The following is a 22210-nucleotide window of genomic DNA, read 5'->3' as shown; positions in this document are numbered from 1 at the left end:
TGACTTTCCAATTGTCAGGTTTGTTTTATAGTGGTTTGCTGATCATTGTTTGTAATCCAATAATCTAAAGTAGGGTACTATTTGAGTAGATTGTGGTAGAGTCATATTAAAGTTAAAACTGTAAGGTGCACCAGTAAATGTTTAACAACTAGCTTTCTGAATAAAAAAAAATTTGGATAGCACACTTTTAAGTTTACTCTGCTTTAACATTTTGTTTGTTTGTTTTTTTGGCTAGGCAATGGGCTTAAGTGACTTGCCCAGGGTCACACAGCTAGTAAGTATTATGTGTCTGAGGCCAGATTTGAACTGAGGTCCTCTGGAATCCTGGGCTGGTGCTCTATTCACTGTGCCACCCAGCTGCCCCTTGCATTAACTTTTTTTTCCTTATCACTTTTTTAAGTCCAAAATTCAGCAAAACCATCAATCAAGCCCTGATTTGTGGTGCTTGCTGATTTCCAATGTGTAAAAGCTCATACTGAAAAATTTAACAATCCAGTCTTGTGAGCCAGTATGAGCCGGCTCCAGCACACACCTGGTAACATGCTGTGTTGAGCTGAAGAACTGGTGTTGGCATTCCTTATTAACTGTTGAAATTACAACCTGAAGGAGAGCAAATAGCCTGGTGCGGGCAATTCAATTCCAAAAACTCTATCAGTTTGAGTTACTAATGCATCAGAATACAGGTTCTTAAACTTGATCTGTGAATAATTTCAGGGAGTCCACGAACTTGGATGGTAAAAAACATACATGTATGTTTCAGTATAACTGAATTTCAGTATAATCTTTGAACTCCTATCTATTTGACTTTATGCATTTAAAAACATGATTCTGAGAAGGGTGCCACATATGGACTTTATCAGACTGCCAGAGGGATCCTGATACAAAGAAGGTGAGGAGCCCTTGATCAAGGAGGAAGTAATGGAAAAATGACAGGGGAGAAAAGTCAATGGAAAATGGGAAAGAGGAAGGATGATTAAGGAGCCTCTTACCTGGCTCTTGCTGTATTTCATGGTTGTTTTTAAACCAGGTTATCTGTGGTTCTGGCACACCTTTTGCCTGACAGTCTAAAGTGGTGGAGTTGCTGATGGCCACTATCTGATCACTGAGGTTACGGAGGAGGTAGGGTGCTTCCTGATCTAGTAAATAAAGAAAGGGAGCTTTGGTTATTCATCAGTTTTCATCCGACTTGCATGTTCATGATCATCATTTTAACTATAAACTACAAACATCAAAGTGAATTGTGAAAGCATTCCACCCAAATTGATGTCCTCACACCATTATTTTGTTCTTCACAGTCAGTCTATGGTCAACAGATTCTTCCCTCTCCTGAGGCTACCACTAGAACACTAAATTAAAAACCAGGACACAGAGAGTATTAGCAAGGATTAATGGAAGGTTCCTATCAGATTTTATTTCAAAGATGTTGGCACACTACAATTACACTAATTCATTTTCCTCTCCTGAAGAGCACTAGTTCTAAAAACCAAGGATCCAGAACAATCGTTAAGAGACATGACTTAGCAACATGGTTTTATATAGGATTATGGTGGATTTGGGGACAGAAGATATAATTACACATGTATCTTTGTTGGAGTGTGTGTGTGTGTGTGTGTTGTGTGTAAGCCCCTCAAACATCAACTCCAGGAAGATCCAGTTTAAGGGTCCTATTTTCGAAAGGAGATGTCACAGACCTCAAAACCTGATAATATGCAAAAGGGCTAAATAAACAAAAACTTACTATTTATGTACATGGCAAGTATTGTGATTTTCTAGACGATAGTTTAAAATGGCTTCCCACTTAAGCTAACATCCCGGCATAACCTTCAAGGCAACAGACCAAACAGAGGTATTTTGTTAAGTGTGGCAGCTTTATTGATTATTTTCTCCCCACTTCTCCTCTCCTTCCCCAGTGCAGGAGAGTCCAAAGGACCAATTCAAGAGGCAGAGGCACAGGTCTGTAGTTTTTTGCACTATATAATAGTACAAATATTATATTTTATATTATCCATTTTATCTCTTAAAACTTACAAATATGATACAATACAATTTATTTTAATAAAATGCCAAACAATATAGTACAACAAAATGAATTCTAATACATAGGATGCAATACATTACAACATTAAAAATCCCACACAAGGACAGGAGTACCCCCAATGAATACAGTCTCTCTACAAAGGCAATATTAAGTCAGTCCTGCTGATATGTATACATTCTGTTTATGCTGGTGATAGATTGGCAGCCCAAGTTTCCAAAATGTAAGAAAACAATAGTGCCTAATGTCTTTCCCCCACCCACCCAAATCACCCTCTTCAGATCCTGAAACAGAAATGAAAACATCTTTGGCAAAACTTACACATGCTACATCAGTGGTTTCACTCATACAGTATCAGCTTTCTCTGACACTCGCTAACTGCTTTGTTTCCCTCTCTTAGTATAATGTAACAGTGAAGGCAGCTAAGGGGCTGCAAGGGGTGATACACTGAAATGATTTCATTAATTCTGAGGCCCCCTGCGGGATTCCAAAGACTCCCCAAATCCTTCTCTTTTTAATTCCTTCAGGCAAGTTCTGCATCACCACTAATTAATGCAATTTAGAAATTTTATGTGAAAAACACCGCCACATAACTTTTTAAAAATATTGCTGAAGCAGTATAACATGACAGGGTTACTATCTGTTAAGATAAACACTTTCCCATAAATTTAGATTTCCGTAGCTTATTAGTCCTTTGTCCTTTCGTAAAACACTAAGTCTGGAAGGCAAAGTACAGTATTGACTGGGGTAGAAGAAGGTGGTCTGATTTCCACAGCCTTCTTCAGACCAGGATGACTGCACTCATTCATCTGCCAGCCCAGGAGTTTTTGCCTCTAACTGGGCCCCATAGGCAGAAATATTATTATATTCCTTCTTTTGCATTCTGGGCAATGTCTGTCATGCAGCTTTTTTCATTTGAAAACACAGCTGCACATCAAAGGTTTCCATTTATGACACCATGCCCATGTTTTATCTTTACAAGCTTGACATGTTACCACAGCAAGACCCCAAACATGTCAAAGAGGCATGCCAAGATAATAAAGAATAGCCATATATTGCATCTACCACGTCTTGGACTGGTTAGAATTTTTTTTTATTTGAATTCATACATTGACCAGGGACTTTCATGGTGGGGACTAACTTCGAAGAATCCAGTTTAAGAATGAGGCCTAGTCCATCTATTTATGCCCCTTACCGCCTTGGACGTTTTCCCTTATCCTCATTCCAGGACATCACATCCCTCATGCTTTTTTTCTCTTTGATATTAAAGTGAAGTCTAAATTCTGTGTCCATATCATCACCATTATTTTCAAGGCTACAAACTATGAAAGCGTCGACATGAGATTTGAGCTTTCTTGCACCCAAGATAATCTCCTAATTAAAAAATAAATACCTTTAGGAGGAATTCCCCTCCCTGACTCCCTTCCCCTGGGGCCTAGCCCTCAGACAAGAAGAAACAGAATGGTTGCAAAATCAAATATGGGAATCTCAAATATGTTTCATGTTAGTGTAGGTGTGCTACAAACACACAGCAGAGTCGATTATTCCTCTGAACACGTTTCTAAAAAATGTTCTCCCAGGTGAAAAGCCTTTCTTTAGGCTAGTTTATGATGGGCAAACTTTGTTGCATGAGTCATCCAGGGAATTATGTTTTGTCAGTCCCCATTTTATAACACAACATATTATGATAGTTTCAACAACAAAGGCACGTGGAAACAGTAATTATTAGTTTAAGCTACTTGACTGAAGTAGATAAAAATTTCCAGAAGATGATAAGATGTGGCTGACGTTCAGTCCGAGATGAGGAGGTTCAGGAGTAACATGTTCTAGATGAATACCAGTCACTAGAGACAGTTCTTCTAAGTCATATGTTTCTAGGAATATTAATGAGTAGTTACTTTTGTTTACTTTTCATGGTGAGGGCCCCAAATTCTGCTCTGAGGATGCATTTTCACAACCATTTCGGAGGCCAGAGGACCAAAGAAACCATCCAGAACCATGTGGGCAGCATCGATTTTAGCAGTTTTCCACAAATACAAAGCGCTTGGCCTCCATATAGTCCAGGGACTAAGGAACCAGCCTCATATCCCTTGTCCATCTCTAGTGTTTCCTTTGCTCTTTCTTGTCACCTTCTTCCCCCCATCAAATTATATAATTTTTTTTTCTTTTATGAGGCTCCCTGGGCAAGAATCAATTACCCTGTGAACAAGAGTTACAATGGAATTCATAAAGTACAATGCCCACCTCTTATAATGCCCATCCCTTTATAATGCCCACCTCCCTGCTGGAAATCATTCTCTCCACAACCACCACCAAAGAGGGAGAGTGTTGCATGTCTCTTTTTTTTTTTCCAGGGGAGGAAAATGCTAAATACTGCTGGCCCAGTTTACCACATTTCAAAAGCAAGCCCCAATTCTTTCATTTACTTTTTTTTTTGCGTGAATTTAAGGCCCCCAAGTTCTGTGGTACAAAGGCATTGTTTTCTGAAGGCTAACACACTGACTTATAATGAACAAAAAAGCTAGGCCAGAGGGTTATAGGTAAAATTTCAAGATACAATTGATTATTCTTTCCTTTGGGCTGACAACTTCCAGGTTACTAATTGTTTTCCAAGCATATTAGGCTCCATAAAACTGGCATTCTGGGGAAATGCTATTGTTTACTCTTTCACACTTGACAAAAGCAATTCCCATGTGAAAGACAAGTTTAGCCGTGGGACAGAGCCGGTTACCTAAAGGAGGAAACCGTCTGCTGAGTTCCCAAGCACGAGAAGTTGTCATGTTGTCACCCCTTGTTTAGCTGCTCAGCTACTTTGTTTCCCTGCAGGGGCTATTTTGGTCACTATAGCTTGTTTTGCTATGGCTCATACCAGTACATATAATGATCAATCATAAATGAAATTAACATAATAAAGCATTACCAGACCTGTGGAAAACAGGCACTTTTTTCCCCTCAAGTGCAGATTTCTTTTTATTATTATAATAAGACACTAAAACCTCTCCTGCAAAAAAAAAAAAAAATCGACCACAACCGCCACCACCAACGCTAAAAACACTCGAGTGTTTGTGTATTTGAAAATGACCTTTAATGCTAATTCTTTAGTTTTGCCATTTCTTAATCCCCATAAAAAATCCTATTAACACTTGCATATGGGGAGAGCGGGACTTTTTTTCTTTTAAATTTAGAGTAACCAATAAACCTCCAGATATATAATAGCCTTTACCTCCTTGATAGACTGAGAGTAGTCAGTCTTTGAATGACATCATTTTAACATGACAAAATCCTTTAAAAGAACATACAGGAGACAAAAGCATAAGATTGGAGGCATAATCCACCTGTGGCCCAGGAACCCAGTCGAAGACTGGGAATCTGCACAAAATGGAACTGTCCATCAACTACCTGGATGTGCATCAGATGCAGACAATGGAGTCCATCCATCTGCACTTAATATTGGTTCATAGTTTTAATATCTCTGAGCTTTACCAACATTTTGCAGCTTTGGGGCCTCATTTAGAAGTTGCAGTACAGAAATAATGTGCTTAATGTAGAAAAGCATCTCAAATAAATAAGCATGGTAATGTGCTAATAAGCAGGTGATATTTACAAGACAAGATAGGATGAAAAAAAATGCAAAACCAAACTAGGCTGAGGTCCAGAGTCTCAAATTCAACCGTATACTCATTGTGAGCTGGAACATTAACTTATTCATGTCCATCTTTGGCAAAAACCATCGTTTGTTTAAATTATTCAGTTTATGCAGCTTTAACACTTTTTTTTTTTAAAAAAGAAGTTGGCATCAAAGTGGAAGCAAAAGGTCAGTCCCAAGTTGTTGCTTCTCAGTCAGGAGAAGACAGCAAAGAACAAAAACAACACAGAGAATGCAGGGCAGGGATCCTCCAAATCCAAACGTGCACCAAGTTGGTCCAAGAAAGCAGACCCATTAGAACTGAATTGGAAGCCCATGGGTTGTTATTTTGATGTCTCATTATTACTGGCATCGTCTCCAAACCCCTTTTGGGAGGAGCACCTCCTCAGAGCCTGAAAGGTAGCAACAGTGACAAGAAATCAAGCTGATATGAGACAACTGTTACTTTTTTAAAAAATGAGTCCTTTAATGTTTTACATTATTTTGTGTGGTACAATCATTCCTTGTGCTTTTAAATTTGGAGATCCGAGACAAAACAGCCTTTTTGTTGCAGTGCTCACCTCTAATTGTAACTTCTCTCTTCTGAAGAATTTCTTCCCCGGTATAAATGTTCCTGGCTCTGCAGGCATAGATGCCTGAATCTTCCAGGGAAACGTTCTTGATGGTGAGATTGAGGGCGATGGAATACTCCTTGGTGACCGCCATTTTTTGTTTACTGATGCTGTGGTGCATTGTTCGATTGTTCACCGTTCGCAGCAAGATCCAAGTAATGTCTCTGTATAGGAATTTGCTGACCATGCAAGACAGTTTCAAATCTTCTCCTTCGGCTGGCATTTTTTCCAAGTTAACATGAAATCCATTCGGCACATCTACAAATGAAAATAAAAGACGGTCAGTTTCCACGAGAATCAATGTCTTTATAAATGAGATGCTAGTAACTACTGTGTATTTCTCAGTTATTACAAGGATCTCCTGCTCTATTCTTGCCTGAAAATTTATAAGTATCCCAGAGAAGAGTGTTAAGTATCCTTTTTTTTTCCTATTCTTCAGCAATAAATAAAATGTGGCAGAGAGAAACTGAGCTGCCCAAGGTCTCACATAGTCAGTGATGAAGCAGGAAACAGAATCCAGAACAAAAAGCTCTCAAGTCTGCATTCATAAGCAAAATGATGACAATTTCCCCCTTAGGCCAAAGGGTATCTTCAAAGTTAATTTGTATTTTTAAACTTGGGTAGAGACCATTCTTGAAAACTTTCTCTAATACAATATTCACCACTGGCAACTGGGAAGCTGTCTATGTAGCTATTTACACAGAAAGCCAAATATATTTTCAATCAATCAATAAAAATGTATTTTAAGCTATAAATCACTGTGCTGGGCTCTGGGGATACAGAGAAAAAAACTAAATATTCAGAATGATCTAAAAGAGGTTATAAGTTTTAGAAGTCAATCAATCAACAAGTATTAATTGCCTACTACATGCCCAGGCACTGCACTAGGCACTTTGGATATAAGTACAAAGAATGCAACAAGGCAATGAGCTTACCTTCTAATGGAGGAGATAGGTACATATAATCTATATCTATATGTGTATATATATATATATATATATATATATATATATATATATATATAAAATAGCATAAGTATAAAGTTAATAAATACAAATATATAAAAAGTTGCTAAATACAAGATTGGGAGGGAGGGCACTAGATGTTGGAGGGACCAGAAAAGGCTTTATAAAGTATCTAGGTTAATCACTAGATGATTATATTCAAATCAGTTCCCATCTATCTGTGTTCATACTTCAGATAAAATCACACACATCTTTTATTTGATGGGCAGTCAGGATCCCAACACTGCCTCAAGCTGTTTCCACTTGCTTATGTTGCTATAGCTAACCAAAGAGAGGTAGAAGATCATTTTTATGAGAGCTATTCATTTAGCAGTTTTAGCCTGCTTGTCTCTCTCCATCACATAGAATTAGGAGAGACCTGAATGAGATTGAATCCCACCATGATGCTTCTTACTGTGTGACCTTGAGAAAATCACTTCACCCACTGAGCCTCAAGATCCTATCTGTAAAATTGAAGATACATTATCTGTGTTTAACTGTTAGTGTGTATTTGTTAATATTATGTATATATTATATATATGTGTGTTGTATGTATTTTTATGGGGCAGCTAGGTGGTGCAGTGGATAGAGCCCTGGGCTTGGCATCAGGAAGACTCATCTTCATGAGTTTGAATCCACACTCAGACATTTCCTAGCTATGTGACTCTGGGTAAGTCCCTTAACCCTGTTTGTCTCAATTTCCTCATCTATAAAATGAGCTGGAGAAGGAAATGGCAAACCACTTCATATCTTTTCCAAGAAAACTCCAAATAGATATGACTGAAACAACTCAACAATAACAAAATATATTTTATATGTATTTGGCTTCCCCATTAGAATGTAAGTTCCTTGTGCATAGGAATTGCTTCACTCTTTATACTTGTATCATCAGAGTGCTTGGCACACAATAGGCATATAATTAATACCTGTTGATTGTGGATTGATTGATTGGCAGTGCTTAACTCATAGGGTTGTTATATGGACCAAAGGATTCAGGGTGGGTAAAACACTTGGCAAATCTTTACAAGACTTTGCAAATACAAAAATCATTATATCTGACTTGTATATAATCCTTTAAGTACATAATCTCTTTTTATCCTTATAATAACACTGGAAAATAGATATTAAAGACATTGTTATTATCACTATTTTACAGATGAAGTAGCTGAGACTCAGAGAGGTTATTTGACCTGCCTATGGTCTGAGGCTGGATTTGAACCCAGGTCATTCCTAGACACCACATCCAGTGGGTCTTTCTGCTCCATTATTCTTCCATCTGATAATAGATATTATGCAGCACTGTTTTCTTACAGCAAAATACAATTATTGAATCTGAATCATTAGAGAGGAAACCACAAAGAATATCTTTCTCAAATCCCAAGGTTGTGAGATTCTATAAGAATGTTCTAGAACTTTTAAGTTCTTTCTAGATTTCTACTCTTTCAGAATTCTGAACTTCCATACTCCTTTCTCATCTGTTACACACAACAAATAGATGGGCAGCAGTGAGTGAATTGTGCAATGCTATATTTATTCTTTGATAAAGGAAACATTGGACAGTTTCTCTTTAGTCACTGAGAGTTAAAGGAATGGAAGACGGTGTGATTCTAGTGAAAAAGACAATATATTTGACATTAGAGATGTCAGGTCTGAATCGTAATTTATTACTTAAGTAATTTTATGCAAGTCATTAAACTTTCAGAATCTCAGTTTCCTAATCTGTAAAGTAAGGGGGGATGACTAGCTGTTCTGTGAAGTCTCTTCCTTCTCTAGACCTAGGATGCTATCTTGTAAAGAAAATGTTGGCTATCCACTCAGTTATGGAATGGAGGCCACAGAATGGGAAACAGTATTTTGGCCTGAAAATCAAAAGACATTTGTTGATCTAGGTCTTGATTTTGCTACTCTAATTTGCTGTGAAATCTTAGACTTGTTGCTTAATGTCTCTGAGTTTCTTCATCTTTAAAAATAGGGGTGTCTCCAAATTCCTCGACCAGTTTTTAGCATTCCGTGATTTTATGAAAATACCACAGATTTCTTCTGAAACAGTGACAACTAATCTGGAAAAATCTTTAGGGGAAAAAAGCTATTTTTAAAATCCAAATTTTCTAGTTAATAAATTAGCTTAATTGTGGTAACAATATCACCATTCCCTTGAGATATCTATGACCAGCTGTTAACTATCATAAATTCTTGCTTCTCCTGCTATATCTGGTGGTTTCACCTTCTTAATTCTGATTTTTCTATAGATTTCAACTTAAACCAATCATTGGACTTCTACAATAACAATCTATATTTACGGACCACTTTATGCTCAGAGTTTACATATATTATTTCATTTGGTCTTTACAACCAACAGGAGGTAAGGTAGGTAATGAAAATATAATTTATCCTCATGCTACTAATGACCCTGTTTGCCTCAGTTTCCTCATCTGTAAAATGAGTTGGAGAAGGAAATGGCAAACCACTCCAGCATCTTTACCAAGAAAACCCCAAATGGGTCACAGAGTTGAAAATGACTGAAACAATTAACAACAAACAACACTACTAACGAGGAAATGAATTTTCATAAGCATTGCCCAGGGTCCCACTGTCAGTAAGTGACAGAGGTCAGGGTTGTAATTCAGGCCTTTGCTTATAAGTCTGGTGCTCTGTCCATCCCACCACACTGTCAGTCCAGCATGCTGCATTAGGACATGCTAGAGAGTAATTAGTTAATGGTTCTGGCACCACCCACTGCTTGTTACCCGGCGGCTTGTCAGTATGTGAGGAGAAAATTTGGCCAGGCATTTTGCAAAGAGCTTTGAAGATGAAAAGCACTATGTAGTACTATTATTATTATTATTATCTTTTGCACACAAAGCTATAAAGAAACCTTTAAACCTTAAGGGGACAATAGTCCAAAATTAGATATTATATCAACTCTTTTCCTAAATCTCAGTTTGCTTGTTTTTCTGATTTTCTGGGTTTGGGCTTTATTATAAACTATCTGTCTGAAGAAATGCCAAAGTATTCATTTGAAACCTGGGAACATGTGGGTTGCTGGAGTTTATGAAGCTGTCAATGCTCACGGAGAGTGGAAACCAATGAAAGCTTTCATGCTTCTAAGAGAAGGATTGGAAAACAGACCAAAAGATGATAAAGAAGGAGACAGGCATTTTTTATCTTACAGACAATAAGATATTAGAATTTTATCTGCTGGAACACAGTGTCATTTTGTATTTGCTATATATCTCAGGCATGGTGGTATACAATTTCTACAAGGCATTAGGGCAGATGTGACATGGCCTTCCAATCAAGCTGTTGTTTGTTTTTTTTAATATCTCAAACCCTAAATGTTTTATGCCTCATCTCAGTGGTGAGAGCCCAAGTAAAGCTAAATAACACCACTGAGATCATGTAAAAGAGTTTCTATTTACTTTAGTGATTTGAAACTTCCTGTGGAAATAGCTCCCAGGTTTCCTGATGGAAGATTTTGTTTATCTTTGCCAAGCACCACCAGGAATCTCAAAATAAAATGCATTTAGTGACATTGGGAAACCAGGGAGATAAGGTAGTGCTGTTCCTGTTTCACCCTCAGTAATTGCAAACACACCCATAGTCATGCTGTGTGCCAGCAAAGACACACACACACACACACACACACACACACACACACACGGACAAATATGTTTTGTAGTTGGCTCATTTTGTAGTACTGTCACTACTGAAATTCAACTGTTTTAGGTTAGCCATCTGACTCTCAGAAGTAAACATCCTACAACTTTGCATAGTTCTCCAAATACATTTTGATGCATGGATAAGAAATAGGTTTAAAAAAAAAAGGTCCCAAAGTATCTGATGAACCTAGAGAGAATTTTTCCTTGATTCAAATTTTTACATAATAATAACAATGATGATGATGATGATAGCTAACACTTGCATATGGGGATTTTTTATAAGCTTCTCCCTCCCACATTAACAGGCCACCAGAGGATAAGGAGTTCCAGTGGTAGGCAAGTTATTCAGATAGAAAGAATAATATCTAATGATAATAGCTAATATTTATACAGAGCTTTAAGGCATCCAAAGCACTTATATATGTTCATTCATGTAATTCTCAAAACAATCCTATGAGGTAGAGGTTATTATTAGCCCTATTTTTCAGATGAGGAAAACTGAGATGTGGTGAGATTAAGTGGCTTGCCCAGTGTCACATAGCTAGTAAAGTATCTGAGGCTGGATTTGAACTTGTCTTCCTGACTCTATCTCCCATCTCTCAAAGAAAAAAACAAACTCCAAAAGATCAAAAGTGAATAACACAGCCATAACCTAACATTCATCCCACATCCATCCTGTCTGTGTAATATATGTATTATATGTCTATGTATTATATACTTCAAGGAGAGTTGCAGCAGGGAGAGAGGTAGGGATCCCTAATTCAAAGGAGTGAAGTTCCCACAGGAATCCCTGAGTTTAATTCACTAGTGGTAAGGACTTAGTTGTGTTGGACCAACCATTTAGCCTAAGTTCTGCTCAGTCTAGGAAGACATCAAGGGGAAGGATTAAGTTTTAGGGGGCAAAGAGATGCAGTTTGTCAGATAGAAGAAAGGAATTCCAGGCACTCAGGAACCTGGTAAAGGGCTCAAAGAAAGAAGACAAAGGTAAGGCTTTGTTAGCAGGTTGATACATACAAGCTGATCTACCAGAGTTAAGGGTATTTAAATAAGGTGGAAGGAGGTTGAACTGGTAGAGGATTCTGCTGGACTGTACAGGCAAAAGACCCTAAAACCTATGACAGAGAACATGGCAAAGAATACTAAACATAAGACCAGATGACCTATATTCAAGGACTGACTGGCATCAACTAGCTGTGTGATGATGGAAGTCACTTAACCTTCTTAATAAACCTCAGTCTCCTCAGCTGTAAAATAAAGGTCATATTACCAGAAACATCACTACCTTGTTGTGAGGAAGATGCTCTATACATATGAGCTATGATCAATCATTATGCTTTGATTTGGAAGGCAACTGTGAGTCAAACTGCGGTTTTAAGGAAGGGGGTAACAAAAACCAGATTTCACTGGTAAAAGAAAGTGAGACAAGAAAGGTGGCTGTACATTTCAAAAAGTCCTTTTACCCTAGTGTTCTTAAAATTCCTTTCAACAGGCAAGCCACTGGAGGTAGGAGATTTATCAATTCTTCCCATGGATCTTAACTAGGCAATACTATAAGGATTAGCATAGGAACTGGAGATATTTAACCTGGAAAAGGGAAGACTAAGAGACTGGTATGAGAGGTGTTTATGAGACAGGTATGAGAGGTGTCTACAAGACTTTATTTGAAAGACTATGATATGGAAGAAAGATTGGAATTATTTCATTTTCTCCCAGAGGATAGAAACAGGAAGAATGGATAAAAATTTCAGAGGCACAAATTGAGGTTTGATGGAAGGAAAAACTTCCTACCAGAAGTTGGGTTTTTTTGTTTTTGTTTTTGGTTGGGCAATAGGGGTTAAGTGACTTGCCCAGGATCACACAGCTAGTAAGTATTATGTATCTGAGGCTGGATTTGAACTCAGGTCCTCCTGACTTCAGGGCCGGTGCTCTATCCACTGCACTACTTAGCTGCTCCTCTACCAAAAGTTTAACAGAATAGAATGGGCTGTCTCAGGAATCTTCCCTCACTGGGGATCTTAGAGGTTAGATAAGTACATATCAGGTAAATTATAAGCAGGGTTCTTTTTCAGATTTGGGCTGGTCTAGATGAATGGCCCCTAATTTCTCTTCTAACTCTATGATTGATTCGGAGGTGAGACTGGAGGGAAGTGGGAAGAATTTTTCCTGAGCTTAAGTGAAGGTCAGTTTTTTTCTCAGCCTGGACTCTTCTTTGGGCAAAATAACAACTAAAAACTGGGTAGGACAGGCTTAATGCTAGTGTTTTCAGTATCTTGGAGACCTGACAACCCAGGCGCCTATTTGAAGAGTGAGGAAAAAGTAAAACATTCACACCCACAAAACTACAGCCTCTTGAAGGGCAGGGATATGCCACTCATTTGTCCTGTTGTCCCTGCTGTGTGGTGTCCAGCGCATAACAGGCTGGCCCTTATGGAAGTGATTTGTTTTGTTTTCAGGCAAAGGACCCGACAGAATCTTCAAGCTGCATCAGCCTAAGCCATATCAGGTTTATCCACAAAGGTATTTAGAAGGAACTTCATTCCTTCACTCACTTGGAATGAACACCATGCTCGTATTTTATTGACTAGAATGGCCAGAAAGTAGATGTATCTCAAACTTCTCTTCATTAACCAGAGAGGCTATAAACTGGGCTAGAATCCAGCTTTGTCTTTGACTCATGGCCGAGGCTTATCTTCGGGCCTCACTTTCCTAATCTGTAGAGTGAGGAGGGTGGACTTAAATCAGAGTTTCTTAATCTTTTTTGGGTTCTGGACCCGTTTGGCAATCTGGCAAAACCTATGGACCCTTTTTTAGAATCCCGTCTTTAAATGTATGCAATAAAATATGTTAAGATTACAAGGGGAACCAGCTACATTGAAATAGTTTCAAAATTTTAAAAGTCCACAAACTTCAGGTTAAGAACCCTTGGAGCAGTTGCTCTCTAAAGTACTTTTTAGGGTAGCTAGCTGGCATAGCAGATAGAGTGCCAAGCCTGGAGTCAGGAAGACTCATCTTCTTGAGTTCAAATACAGCACAAGACACTTACTAGCCATGTGACTCTGGTCAAGTCACTTAACCCTGTTTGCCTCAGTTCCTCATCTGTAAAATGAGCTGGAGAAGGAAATGGCACACTACTTCAGTATTTTTGCCAAGAAAACCTCAAATGGGGTCATGAAGAGTCAGACAGGACTGAAAAATGACTGAAAAAAAAAACAAAGTACCTTTTAAGCTCTAAAGTTCAATCCTCTTCTATTCTCTGATGTTTCCCATGAAGCAGCTTCTCTGATACTGAGTTAGCTTATGAGGTGGCCTCCCACACAACCTTACTACCTATGTATATCTGGAATAGGATCATTCTGGAGAAATTGAAGATACTCTGTTCATAACTTACTCTGCAGAGTAGGTACAGTGTGAGGTTTCCAGAAGGCTGGCACTCTGCCCAGACTTCCTCAGATTTTTCTTGGGAGGGATAGGGGGTGGAGTAGGGCAATTGTTTTTATACTCTGAGCTTCTTACATCCTTCCTGTGCCAGGAGGGTTGCACAGAGAGAGCGATTTATAGAACTTGGGCAATATAAAATTTGCAGAAACAATCACTTTTTTTTGATGAATACAAGATATCTCCTATAATTTGGAATACCCTAAAACACTTTTGATGTCTAAGATATAAAATCATATTTCATCCCTTTGAACCTGTGGATCAAATCTGATTTAGAAATACTAAATCCAGATGGATATTGATTCCACAAAATGTGGGGAAATAGTATCAGGAGCCAGAAGTCATTTATCTATAATAAATACCATTTGCATGTCACTTTAAGGTTTGTACTTTCCTTATAAGAGCCCTGTAAGGTAGGCAGTATTATTATCCCTATTTTATAGATGAGGACATTAAGGATTTGAGAGGTTAAGTGACTTTCTCACAATCACACATCTAAAAAATGTCTACAGTAGGACTTAAATCCAGGCCTCCTGTGTCCAAGTCCATTGCTCAAATCTAACACCTCTATTTACTGACGAAGGAACCATTAATTTCCTGATTAGAAGACCATGTCATTAAATGACTTATTACTGTTTTATATTGGGGAAGAGAATTCTAAGAAATAATTCTTCACTTGATTTCAGTCAAAGGACTCAGTGACATAATGATTCTTAGGGTAATCCAAAGCATAGGTAAAATCATATTCCAAAAATCACAATTTCCTAGACAGTTTAGGTTGAGCCCTTGGATGAAGCTACTCAGAATGTGACCATTCCTTTCCAAGTACGACAATTTATAAATGACATGACATGGCATTGGATCTCTTAAGTCCAATTTATATCCATGACTGAAGAAAGTACCTGCAGCAGAGTGAAGTGATCCTAAAAAAATGATGGAGGTTTGAAGGCCACTTTTGATGGTGGAGTAACTGCAGCTTACCTGTGACATAAAAGCTAATGTTTCTTTCCACATGTCCAACTTTATTGGAAGCCACACAGCTATAGATTCCAGAAGCTCTAGAGTCAGCCACGACCAGAGTGCTTGCAATCTGTAAAAGACACAGTCATTTTAGCTGGCGTTAGCACAAGAGGTTGTTGGAATACGCCCCAAGGGCTCCCTGACCACTAACACGATTCTGTTGTTCCATTCATTCAGTAAAAAGGTAGTGTGGTGGTGATTATCGGAAGGCCATCTCCTCGCAGAGCCCCAGAAATAATGGAAAAATAACAGGAAAACAGTTTCTCAGGAGACTCACAGCCTCTCCATCTGATCGAATGAGCAATTCATGCTTATTTGTCTCGTGCTGCTGGAGTCACAATTACACACCATTAAGCCTGAGGTGAGGGAATGCACGTCCCACTCTGGTAGAAGGATCAATGAGAGGAAGGGCAGCAGTGGATGTTTGTTTGGCTGACCCCGAGATCACATGATTGCTGAGAGCTTGCTCTGCTCATCAGGCTTGGTGTGGGTACACCAGGTGAGCCAAAGTTGGGGTGAACAATCTGCTAAACGGTTTTATTTATAATATGCTCAAAGGGGAGGATGACTTCGGGTGAACAATCTGCTAAACGGTTTTATTTATAATATGCTCAAAGGGGAGGATGACTTATCTCAAAGGGCTGTATCCCAGAATGAAAACAAAACAAAACAAAACTAGAGGGTGGGGAGTGCTAACGAAGTTAGAACTCACTACAAGATTGGAAGTTAGAACTCTGTGGTTTTTAGTAAAGGACAGCCTCTGACTCCTTGAGCTTCCTAATCTAGAAATGGAGATTCTAAGGTTTGGTTAAATTGACAGCAAAAATGAAATGGGCAATAACATTTCATGTGTTTTCACTCCAGCTGCTTGGGTTGGTGACAGGTTTGAAGAAATAAATATGAGAAGTCAGGAAACAGTTTACTTTTATGTATTTGGGAGCACTTTCTAAAACTGTATTTAAAAGAAAGGGAAGGGGTGTTAACAAAAGTCCTTAGTGTTTGAAGATTGGTATGAATACCTTCTTTCAGAAAAACCTTTATAACAGTGAAAGAATTATTTAGATAAACAAAGGTATTTATTGGTATTTCTAAAATACAATTCAGTACTGAGATTGAATGGGTGCTCAACACATACACACAAATACAAAAAGTCCAAAGCAAGATTATTTGGTTTTAGAATTACTGGAAGGAATGTTTATTGAAATTTTTCAACAAATTTTCAAGTTAAGACCAGTTTCTCCAAGTCATTGTAAGTTCAGTAAGCCTATAAGGCTACACTGATGGTCTCAGGGTATCAGGATACATACATATACATACGTATATGTATGTTTATGTGTGTATATGTGTTCGTTTACATATGTACGTACATGTATACATATGTGTATGTATATGTATGTATGTCTGTTTTAAATACAATTACAGAATTTTAGAGCCTACTGCCCTAATAGGCCAAATGTCTCAAAGTAGTTTCCCAAGCTGCTGAACCTATATAATCAGTAGGTGGTTCAAGCATTGAGAAAAAAAAGAATATGATGATCTACCCCCACTTTTCTGATTATTATTCATTAATGATAAAATATAAACAGTATTTTATAGTTTGTTCTACAAACTAAAGACAAAAGTGATCTATTCCTGGAATTTGCAGGGAGAAGAAAGGTTGGGAATGCATATATTTTTTGTTCTCAGTGCATCTTAATTTACCAAGAAACAGAATCAGGATAAAGCAACTGGGCAAAGGCCACAAGAAGGGGAGAATGTGAAGGAGGGCTCAAATGTTTCCCTTCTTCTGATTATTTATTTTTACCAGGTTATTTTCAAGAGGTGGGGAACAAAATAATAAAGAAAATCATTCCTAGTCTCCTCTCACAGTCTGCCATTATCTTGGGCTCCTTCTCAGTCAATGAGTAAGCCTAACAGAATGCTGAGTTTTAGAGACTTTCCCCTATATGGTGAGGTATACTTTAACTAAGTGACATCCCTTACCTCTTTCAAAGGAAAACCAAGAAAATGCAATTAATAAGGATATTCCCATCACCTCAAAAATAAGAATAATCCAACCAGATGCAGTTTACCCCTAAATTTAATAAAAGATATCCCCTATCACTATAATTTTAAAGTTCCATGATTCTTGTCATCAATATGGGAATATATTTGGCTATATTATGTGTATTTGCTGTGAGGGCATTTATTTTACTTTTAAGAATTGTTCAATGTAGGGGATAGTGGGAAAAAACTAATAAATGCTTGTAAGATTAATAATAAATAACTAATTATTAATAAATATATTTTTAAAAATAAGCCATAATTCTAATTAATGGACTGAAGTCAACCTGGGAGTAAAAATTATTGTTGTTCTCTCCTGTTCAACTCTTTGTGACTCCAGTTAGGGTTTTCTTGGCAAAGATACAGGAGTGGTTTGCCATGTCTTTCTCTAGCTCATTTTACAAAGAAACTGAGGCAAACAAGGTTAAGTGACTTGCCCCAGGTCACACTGCTGGTAAATGTCTGAAGCCAGATTTCAACTAAGGTCCTCCTGACTCCAGGGCCAGCACTCTATCCCACTGTGGCGTCTCACCATCTATCATGATACAAAATGAAGAGTTTGAAAGCATATAATCAAAAGTTGACCAAAGCTCCTGATAACCATTTTTAGGTGACTTTACCAAAGACAGGTTAGGATCCCAGTTTTTTAGCCAAGGAAAGTGAGATTCAGAAAAGTGAAATGAACCATGGTCAGATAAGGAGTCAACAAACTCTAAATTTAACTCAGTATGAACATCTAGCCTCTCTTACTTGTTCCTTTTTTAAAAAAATTTTTCCAGCAAAAGCCAAGGTTTATTAGAATGCCCACCATATTGGCCAGACTCTTAAGGAATCTGAACATTACTGAGCTATTGGCTAGATTATAAGAATCTGAGCACCTTAATAGAGACAAATGGACCTTATATACAGAAAGACTGCGGGAGGGATCCAGGAGTGGCCAAGTAGTGTGGGGTGACTGGAGGAGAGGCTTAAGGAGATTCTGGATGGGGATGGCCAGTAAGCTGGGGTGAGCAGAACACCAAGGACCTGGACTATGCGGCTGAGGGAGAATGGGGTCTAGATAGGATTAAGGGTGGGAAGTGGCTAGGGGCAACTGGGAGGTAACAGCACAGAATTGGGAGACTGGGAGTAGCCACAATGAAAGACCAGTTGATGGGATTGTGGCCTGAGGGGAACGCCAGAGACCTCCTTGATCAAGTGTGAGAATTCAAGGAGAATCTCTTAGACAAATGGGACCCAAATTCTTTTTGGGGTAAGGGACAAAGGTCTCCACTTGGACCTGTATCCCATCATTCCCCCCTCAAACAAATGGGACCAAATTCTTTTTGGGGTAAAAGGTGAAGGTGTCTGCTTCTGAAACTGCTTCCTACTGGCAAGGGGCCTAGAGTTGTCCCTGCCTTTCTGGGTCCTGTTCAAGGGATCAGACTTCAGGTCCAGTGAGCTAGAAAGCCTTGGACTCTGTCGGACGTTGGTAGCCTGTTGCTCCTTTTTTTTTGACCTGGGGTGTTCCTCCTACTCCTGAAGGTGCTACACTGCCTTCCCTACCTGTGCCATTGGCTGTCAGCCTCCACTTTGAAAGTATGAACCACTGGGATGCATCAAACAAATGAATTTATTACAGATTATTAGGAAGAGATTGGTAGGGGCTACAGCTTACAATTGATTTCACTGGTGGAGCATCCAGATAGAAAAAACGACTGAGTTATGAGATTCATCATAACAATCTCTATTGTTTATATCAATTCTTCCCTGATGAGTTAGTCCTTAATTAATGATGAAAAGCTACAAGGACTAAAGATTGTTGCACACAGAGACAATGGTTTCCTTCATTTTGTATTTATGCTACCACTTTCACTGGCAAAAAAAGTAAAAGCATTAATGAATATTTAATAAAAATTATAATAAAATTTAAGCACTTTGTTTAGTCAAAGTAATTCATTATTATATAACAATCTTTCTCCATGAATTTCTTATTTCTAGGAAACTACAATTTTTCACAAAAGTAAACATGTATAACTTTCCCCCTTAAAAGTATTTTCAATACATTCACAGCTAAAAACAAAAATTTACATAGTTAGACAAGAGAAACTCAAGTGTCAGTGTATAATTTTATCTTGTCTGAATTGGAAAGTGACTTGATAATAGTTACATAACTTTAGTTTCATTCTAGAATTGCATGTATGTCCTAAAGCAAGAGTCTTATGAATTAAATGGCCAATAGTCCTTTGATATTCAGACCTAAGACCTGCTGATATAAAAATTGAATAAAAATAATATCACAGTGGGAATATCAAAGGCAAAATTAATATTTTAAAGGAAAAATGTATAAAAGGGTTTATCCTACATAAATTTGAAATTATATTGCTCATTAATGTTTTTACAATGTGTCTGAAAAGAAAACACCAAGATTTCTTGTTTTATGTATTACTACTGCTAATTCTGTCATTATTTTTCTTCCATAACTGTGTAAAAAATCAGGTACCTATTGGAGAAAGGTAAACAGGAAGAGACAGAGGAGAATTACTCAAATAAAGCTAGAAGCCTAAATCTGTGGTGTTTCTAATCCAACCTACATTGCTATTCTTTGATTTCTACTAGATGCTTCCATTGCTTTGAGCATTATATAGAAAATGCCCTTACCCTCTAGTGCTAAAGCAGCATGACGTCCAGACAGCAGACATGCAAATAAATGAAAACAATATGAATCTATAGTGATTATTTTTTTTGCTAATTTGGTTGCTGAATATGTCACATACATGCTTTTGGCTGGAGTTTTTGGTATGATTCAATTTGAAGGCTCAGTAGATTTAGTTCTTAAAAAATCAGAATTCACATTTTGGCTTCCTAACCCATATTATGTTGTTACCTCAAGGGTACAGAAAAGTGACAAGCCCTTCAAGTTCATCTTTATGAGTTATTTTTTTAGGTTCAAGAAAAACTCATGAAAATTTCAGCCAGGTAGTGTGAAATGGGAATTAATTCACAGTCCTTCTTTCTTTTTTTCACTCCATGTTGATGAATTATACAATGTGGAATAGTCCTGATGGGACAGACTAGATGGGCCAATTCTCTAATTCAGCCTCACTTCCAGTAGTGGTTTAAAAATATCTATAAATAAAACAGTGATTTTAATCTTAGACTGCTACTAATATATTTTCCTTTTTAAGTGCTCAAGGGGAATAAAAGTAGACGTTCAAAGGTCAAGGAAGAATCTAAAATTAACATAGGGAGGCACATTTTTGTCAATTGATGGGAAAGTAGAACGTGAGAATTAAAGTTCTGTTGGGTGTGGGAACTGAGTCACCCAAGCAGTAACTTCGTGATTAAGTATTATTGCTTATGTCATGTATTTATTCCTTTGAAGTACTCAAATTTCTTGAAGGTGCCTTCGAAACAGTTTCAACGGAAATGTTGTTAAACATTGTAGTTGTCACAGTTTTGCCGTCTTGCAGAATTAATAACATAGAACACATTTCCTGTGTTCTTTTAACTCTCTGAACTCAGGATTCCTTCTCTTTCCTACTCTGTTCTACTTCTGCAAACCCAATAATCTGTCAGCGTCCAACCAATAGAGTCTGAAACTCCTGATGACTCACTTTTCACAAGTCTTGGCCAAATCCATTCAAGAATGAAATTGGATTTTATTACCCTGAAAACCCTTCCTTGCTTAGTTTTAAAAAAAAAAGAAAAAGAAAAGAAAGAAAGAAAGAAAAGAAAATCACTGAGACCTTTCAGGAATTCAGTGGGGTAGCTATGTCATTCAGCTGCTGTATAGCTGCTATGTGCTAATGGGCACGAATCTGCTTTTTCTTCCATACCATTATAGGTGATTGGACTGTGGGAGGACTGATTTGTAGTTATAGCATTCCTTATAGCCCGAGTTGGAATTCTTGAAGAATGGAAAACACACATACTAATTTTGAGAAGGACAAATTGGAACACATCAATCAGAAATGAATCTACCACTTCCAACTGTCATGAAAAACGTATACAGAGTAAACTAGATTTCACACGGATAAGAACTATATAAATAGAGTCCAACTGAATAAATCCAGGATGTGAACTAAGATTTTTCCTAAGTCATATCTATCAGAAGGCATAGATTATAAGGTAGGCCTGTTAAGGTATAGCTTTGTGCTTTGGCTAATTCACTGGGTTGCACAGTAGATAGAGCACTGTCCCTAGAGTCAGGTGGATCTGAGTTCAAATCTGGCCTTGGATACTTACTAGCTGTATGACTCTAGACAAATCACTTTACCTTGTTTGCCTCAGTTTTCTCACCTGTAAAATGAGCTGGAAAAGGAAATGGCAAACCACTCCTGTATCTTTGCCAAGAAAACACTAAATGTAGTCTCAAAGACTTGGATATACAATTATACAACTGAATGACTCACTAAACTCTCTGAATCTCTCCTTGGCAGCTACATGGCACCGTAGTGCACATAACAGTGGGCCTGGAGTCAGTAAGAACTGAGTTCAAATTCTACTTCAGACATTTATTAGCTGTGTGACCCTGGGCAAGTCACTCAACCACTGTCTGCCTCAGTTTCCTCAACTGTAAAATAGGGATCATAATAGCACCCTCCTCCCTGGGTTATTGTGAGGATCAAATGAGATGATATTTGTCAAGTGTCTAGTGTGGTGCTTAGAACTAGATGTTTAATAAATGCTCCTTTTTTTTTTCAAATCTATAAAATAGAGAGTTGCATGGTACAACCTGCTTTATAGGGCTTTTAGGAGGAAAGTGTGTTGTAAAG

General features: G+C 37.9%; 1 protein-coding gene across 1 annotated transcript in view; it reads right to left on the bottom strand.

Annotated features, from left to right (window-relative positions):
- Positions 1-1847: 1847 nt before the first annotated feature.
- The window catches only part of FLT1 (fms related receptor tyrosine kinase 1), a 112849-nt gene continuing 92486 nt past the window's right edge, over positions 1848-22210 (bottom strand). The window contains 2 exon segments of the mRNA XM_020997130.2: positions 1848-6550; positions 15372-15480. Coding sequence (XP_020852789.1) covers positions 6147-6550; positions 15372-15480 — 513 coding nt within the window. The 3' untranslated portion in view covers positions 1848-6146.

The sequence above is a fragment of the Phascolarctos cinereus genome, unplaced genomic scaffold, assembly GCF_003287225.1.
Source record: "Phascolarctos cinereus isolate Bilbo 61053 unplaced genomic scaffold, phaCin_HiC Scaffold_726;HRSCAF=1367, whole genome shotgun sequence".
Taxonomy (NCBI): domain Eukaryota; kingdom Metazoa; phylum Chordata; class Mammalia; order Diprotodontia; family Phascolarctidae; genus Phascolarctos; species Phascolarctos cinereus.
Note: the sequence above shows the minus strand (reverse complement) of the source record. Positions and strands in the feature narration are given on the sequence as shown.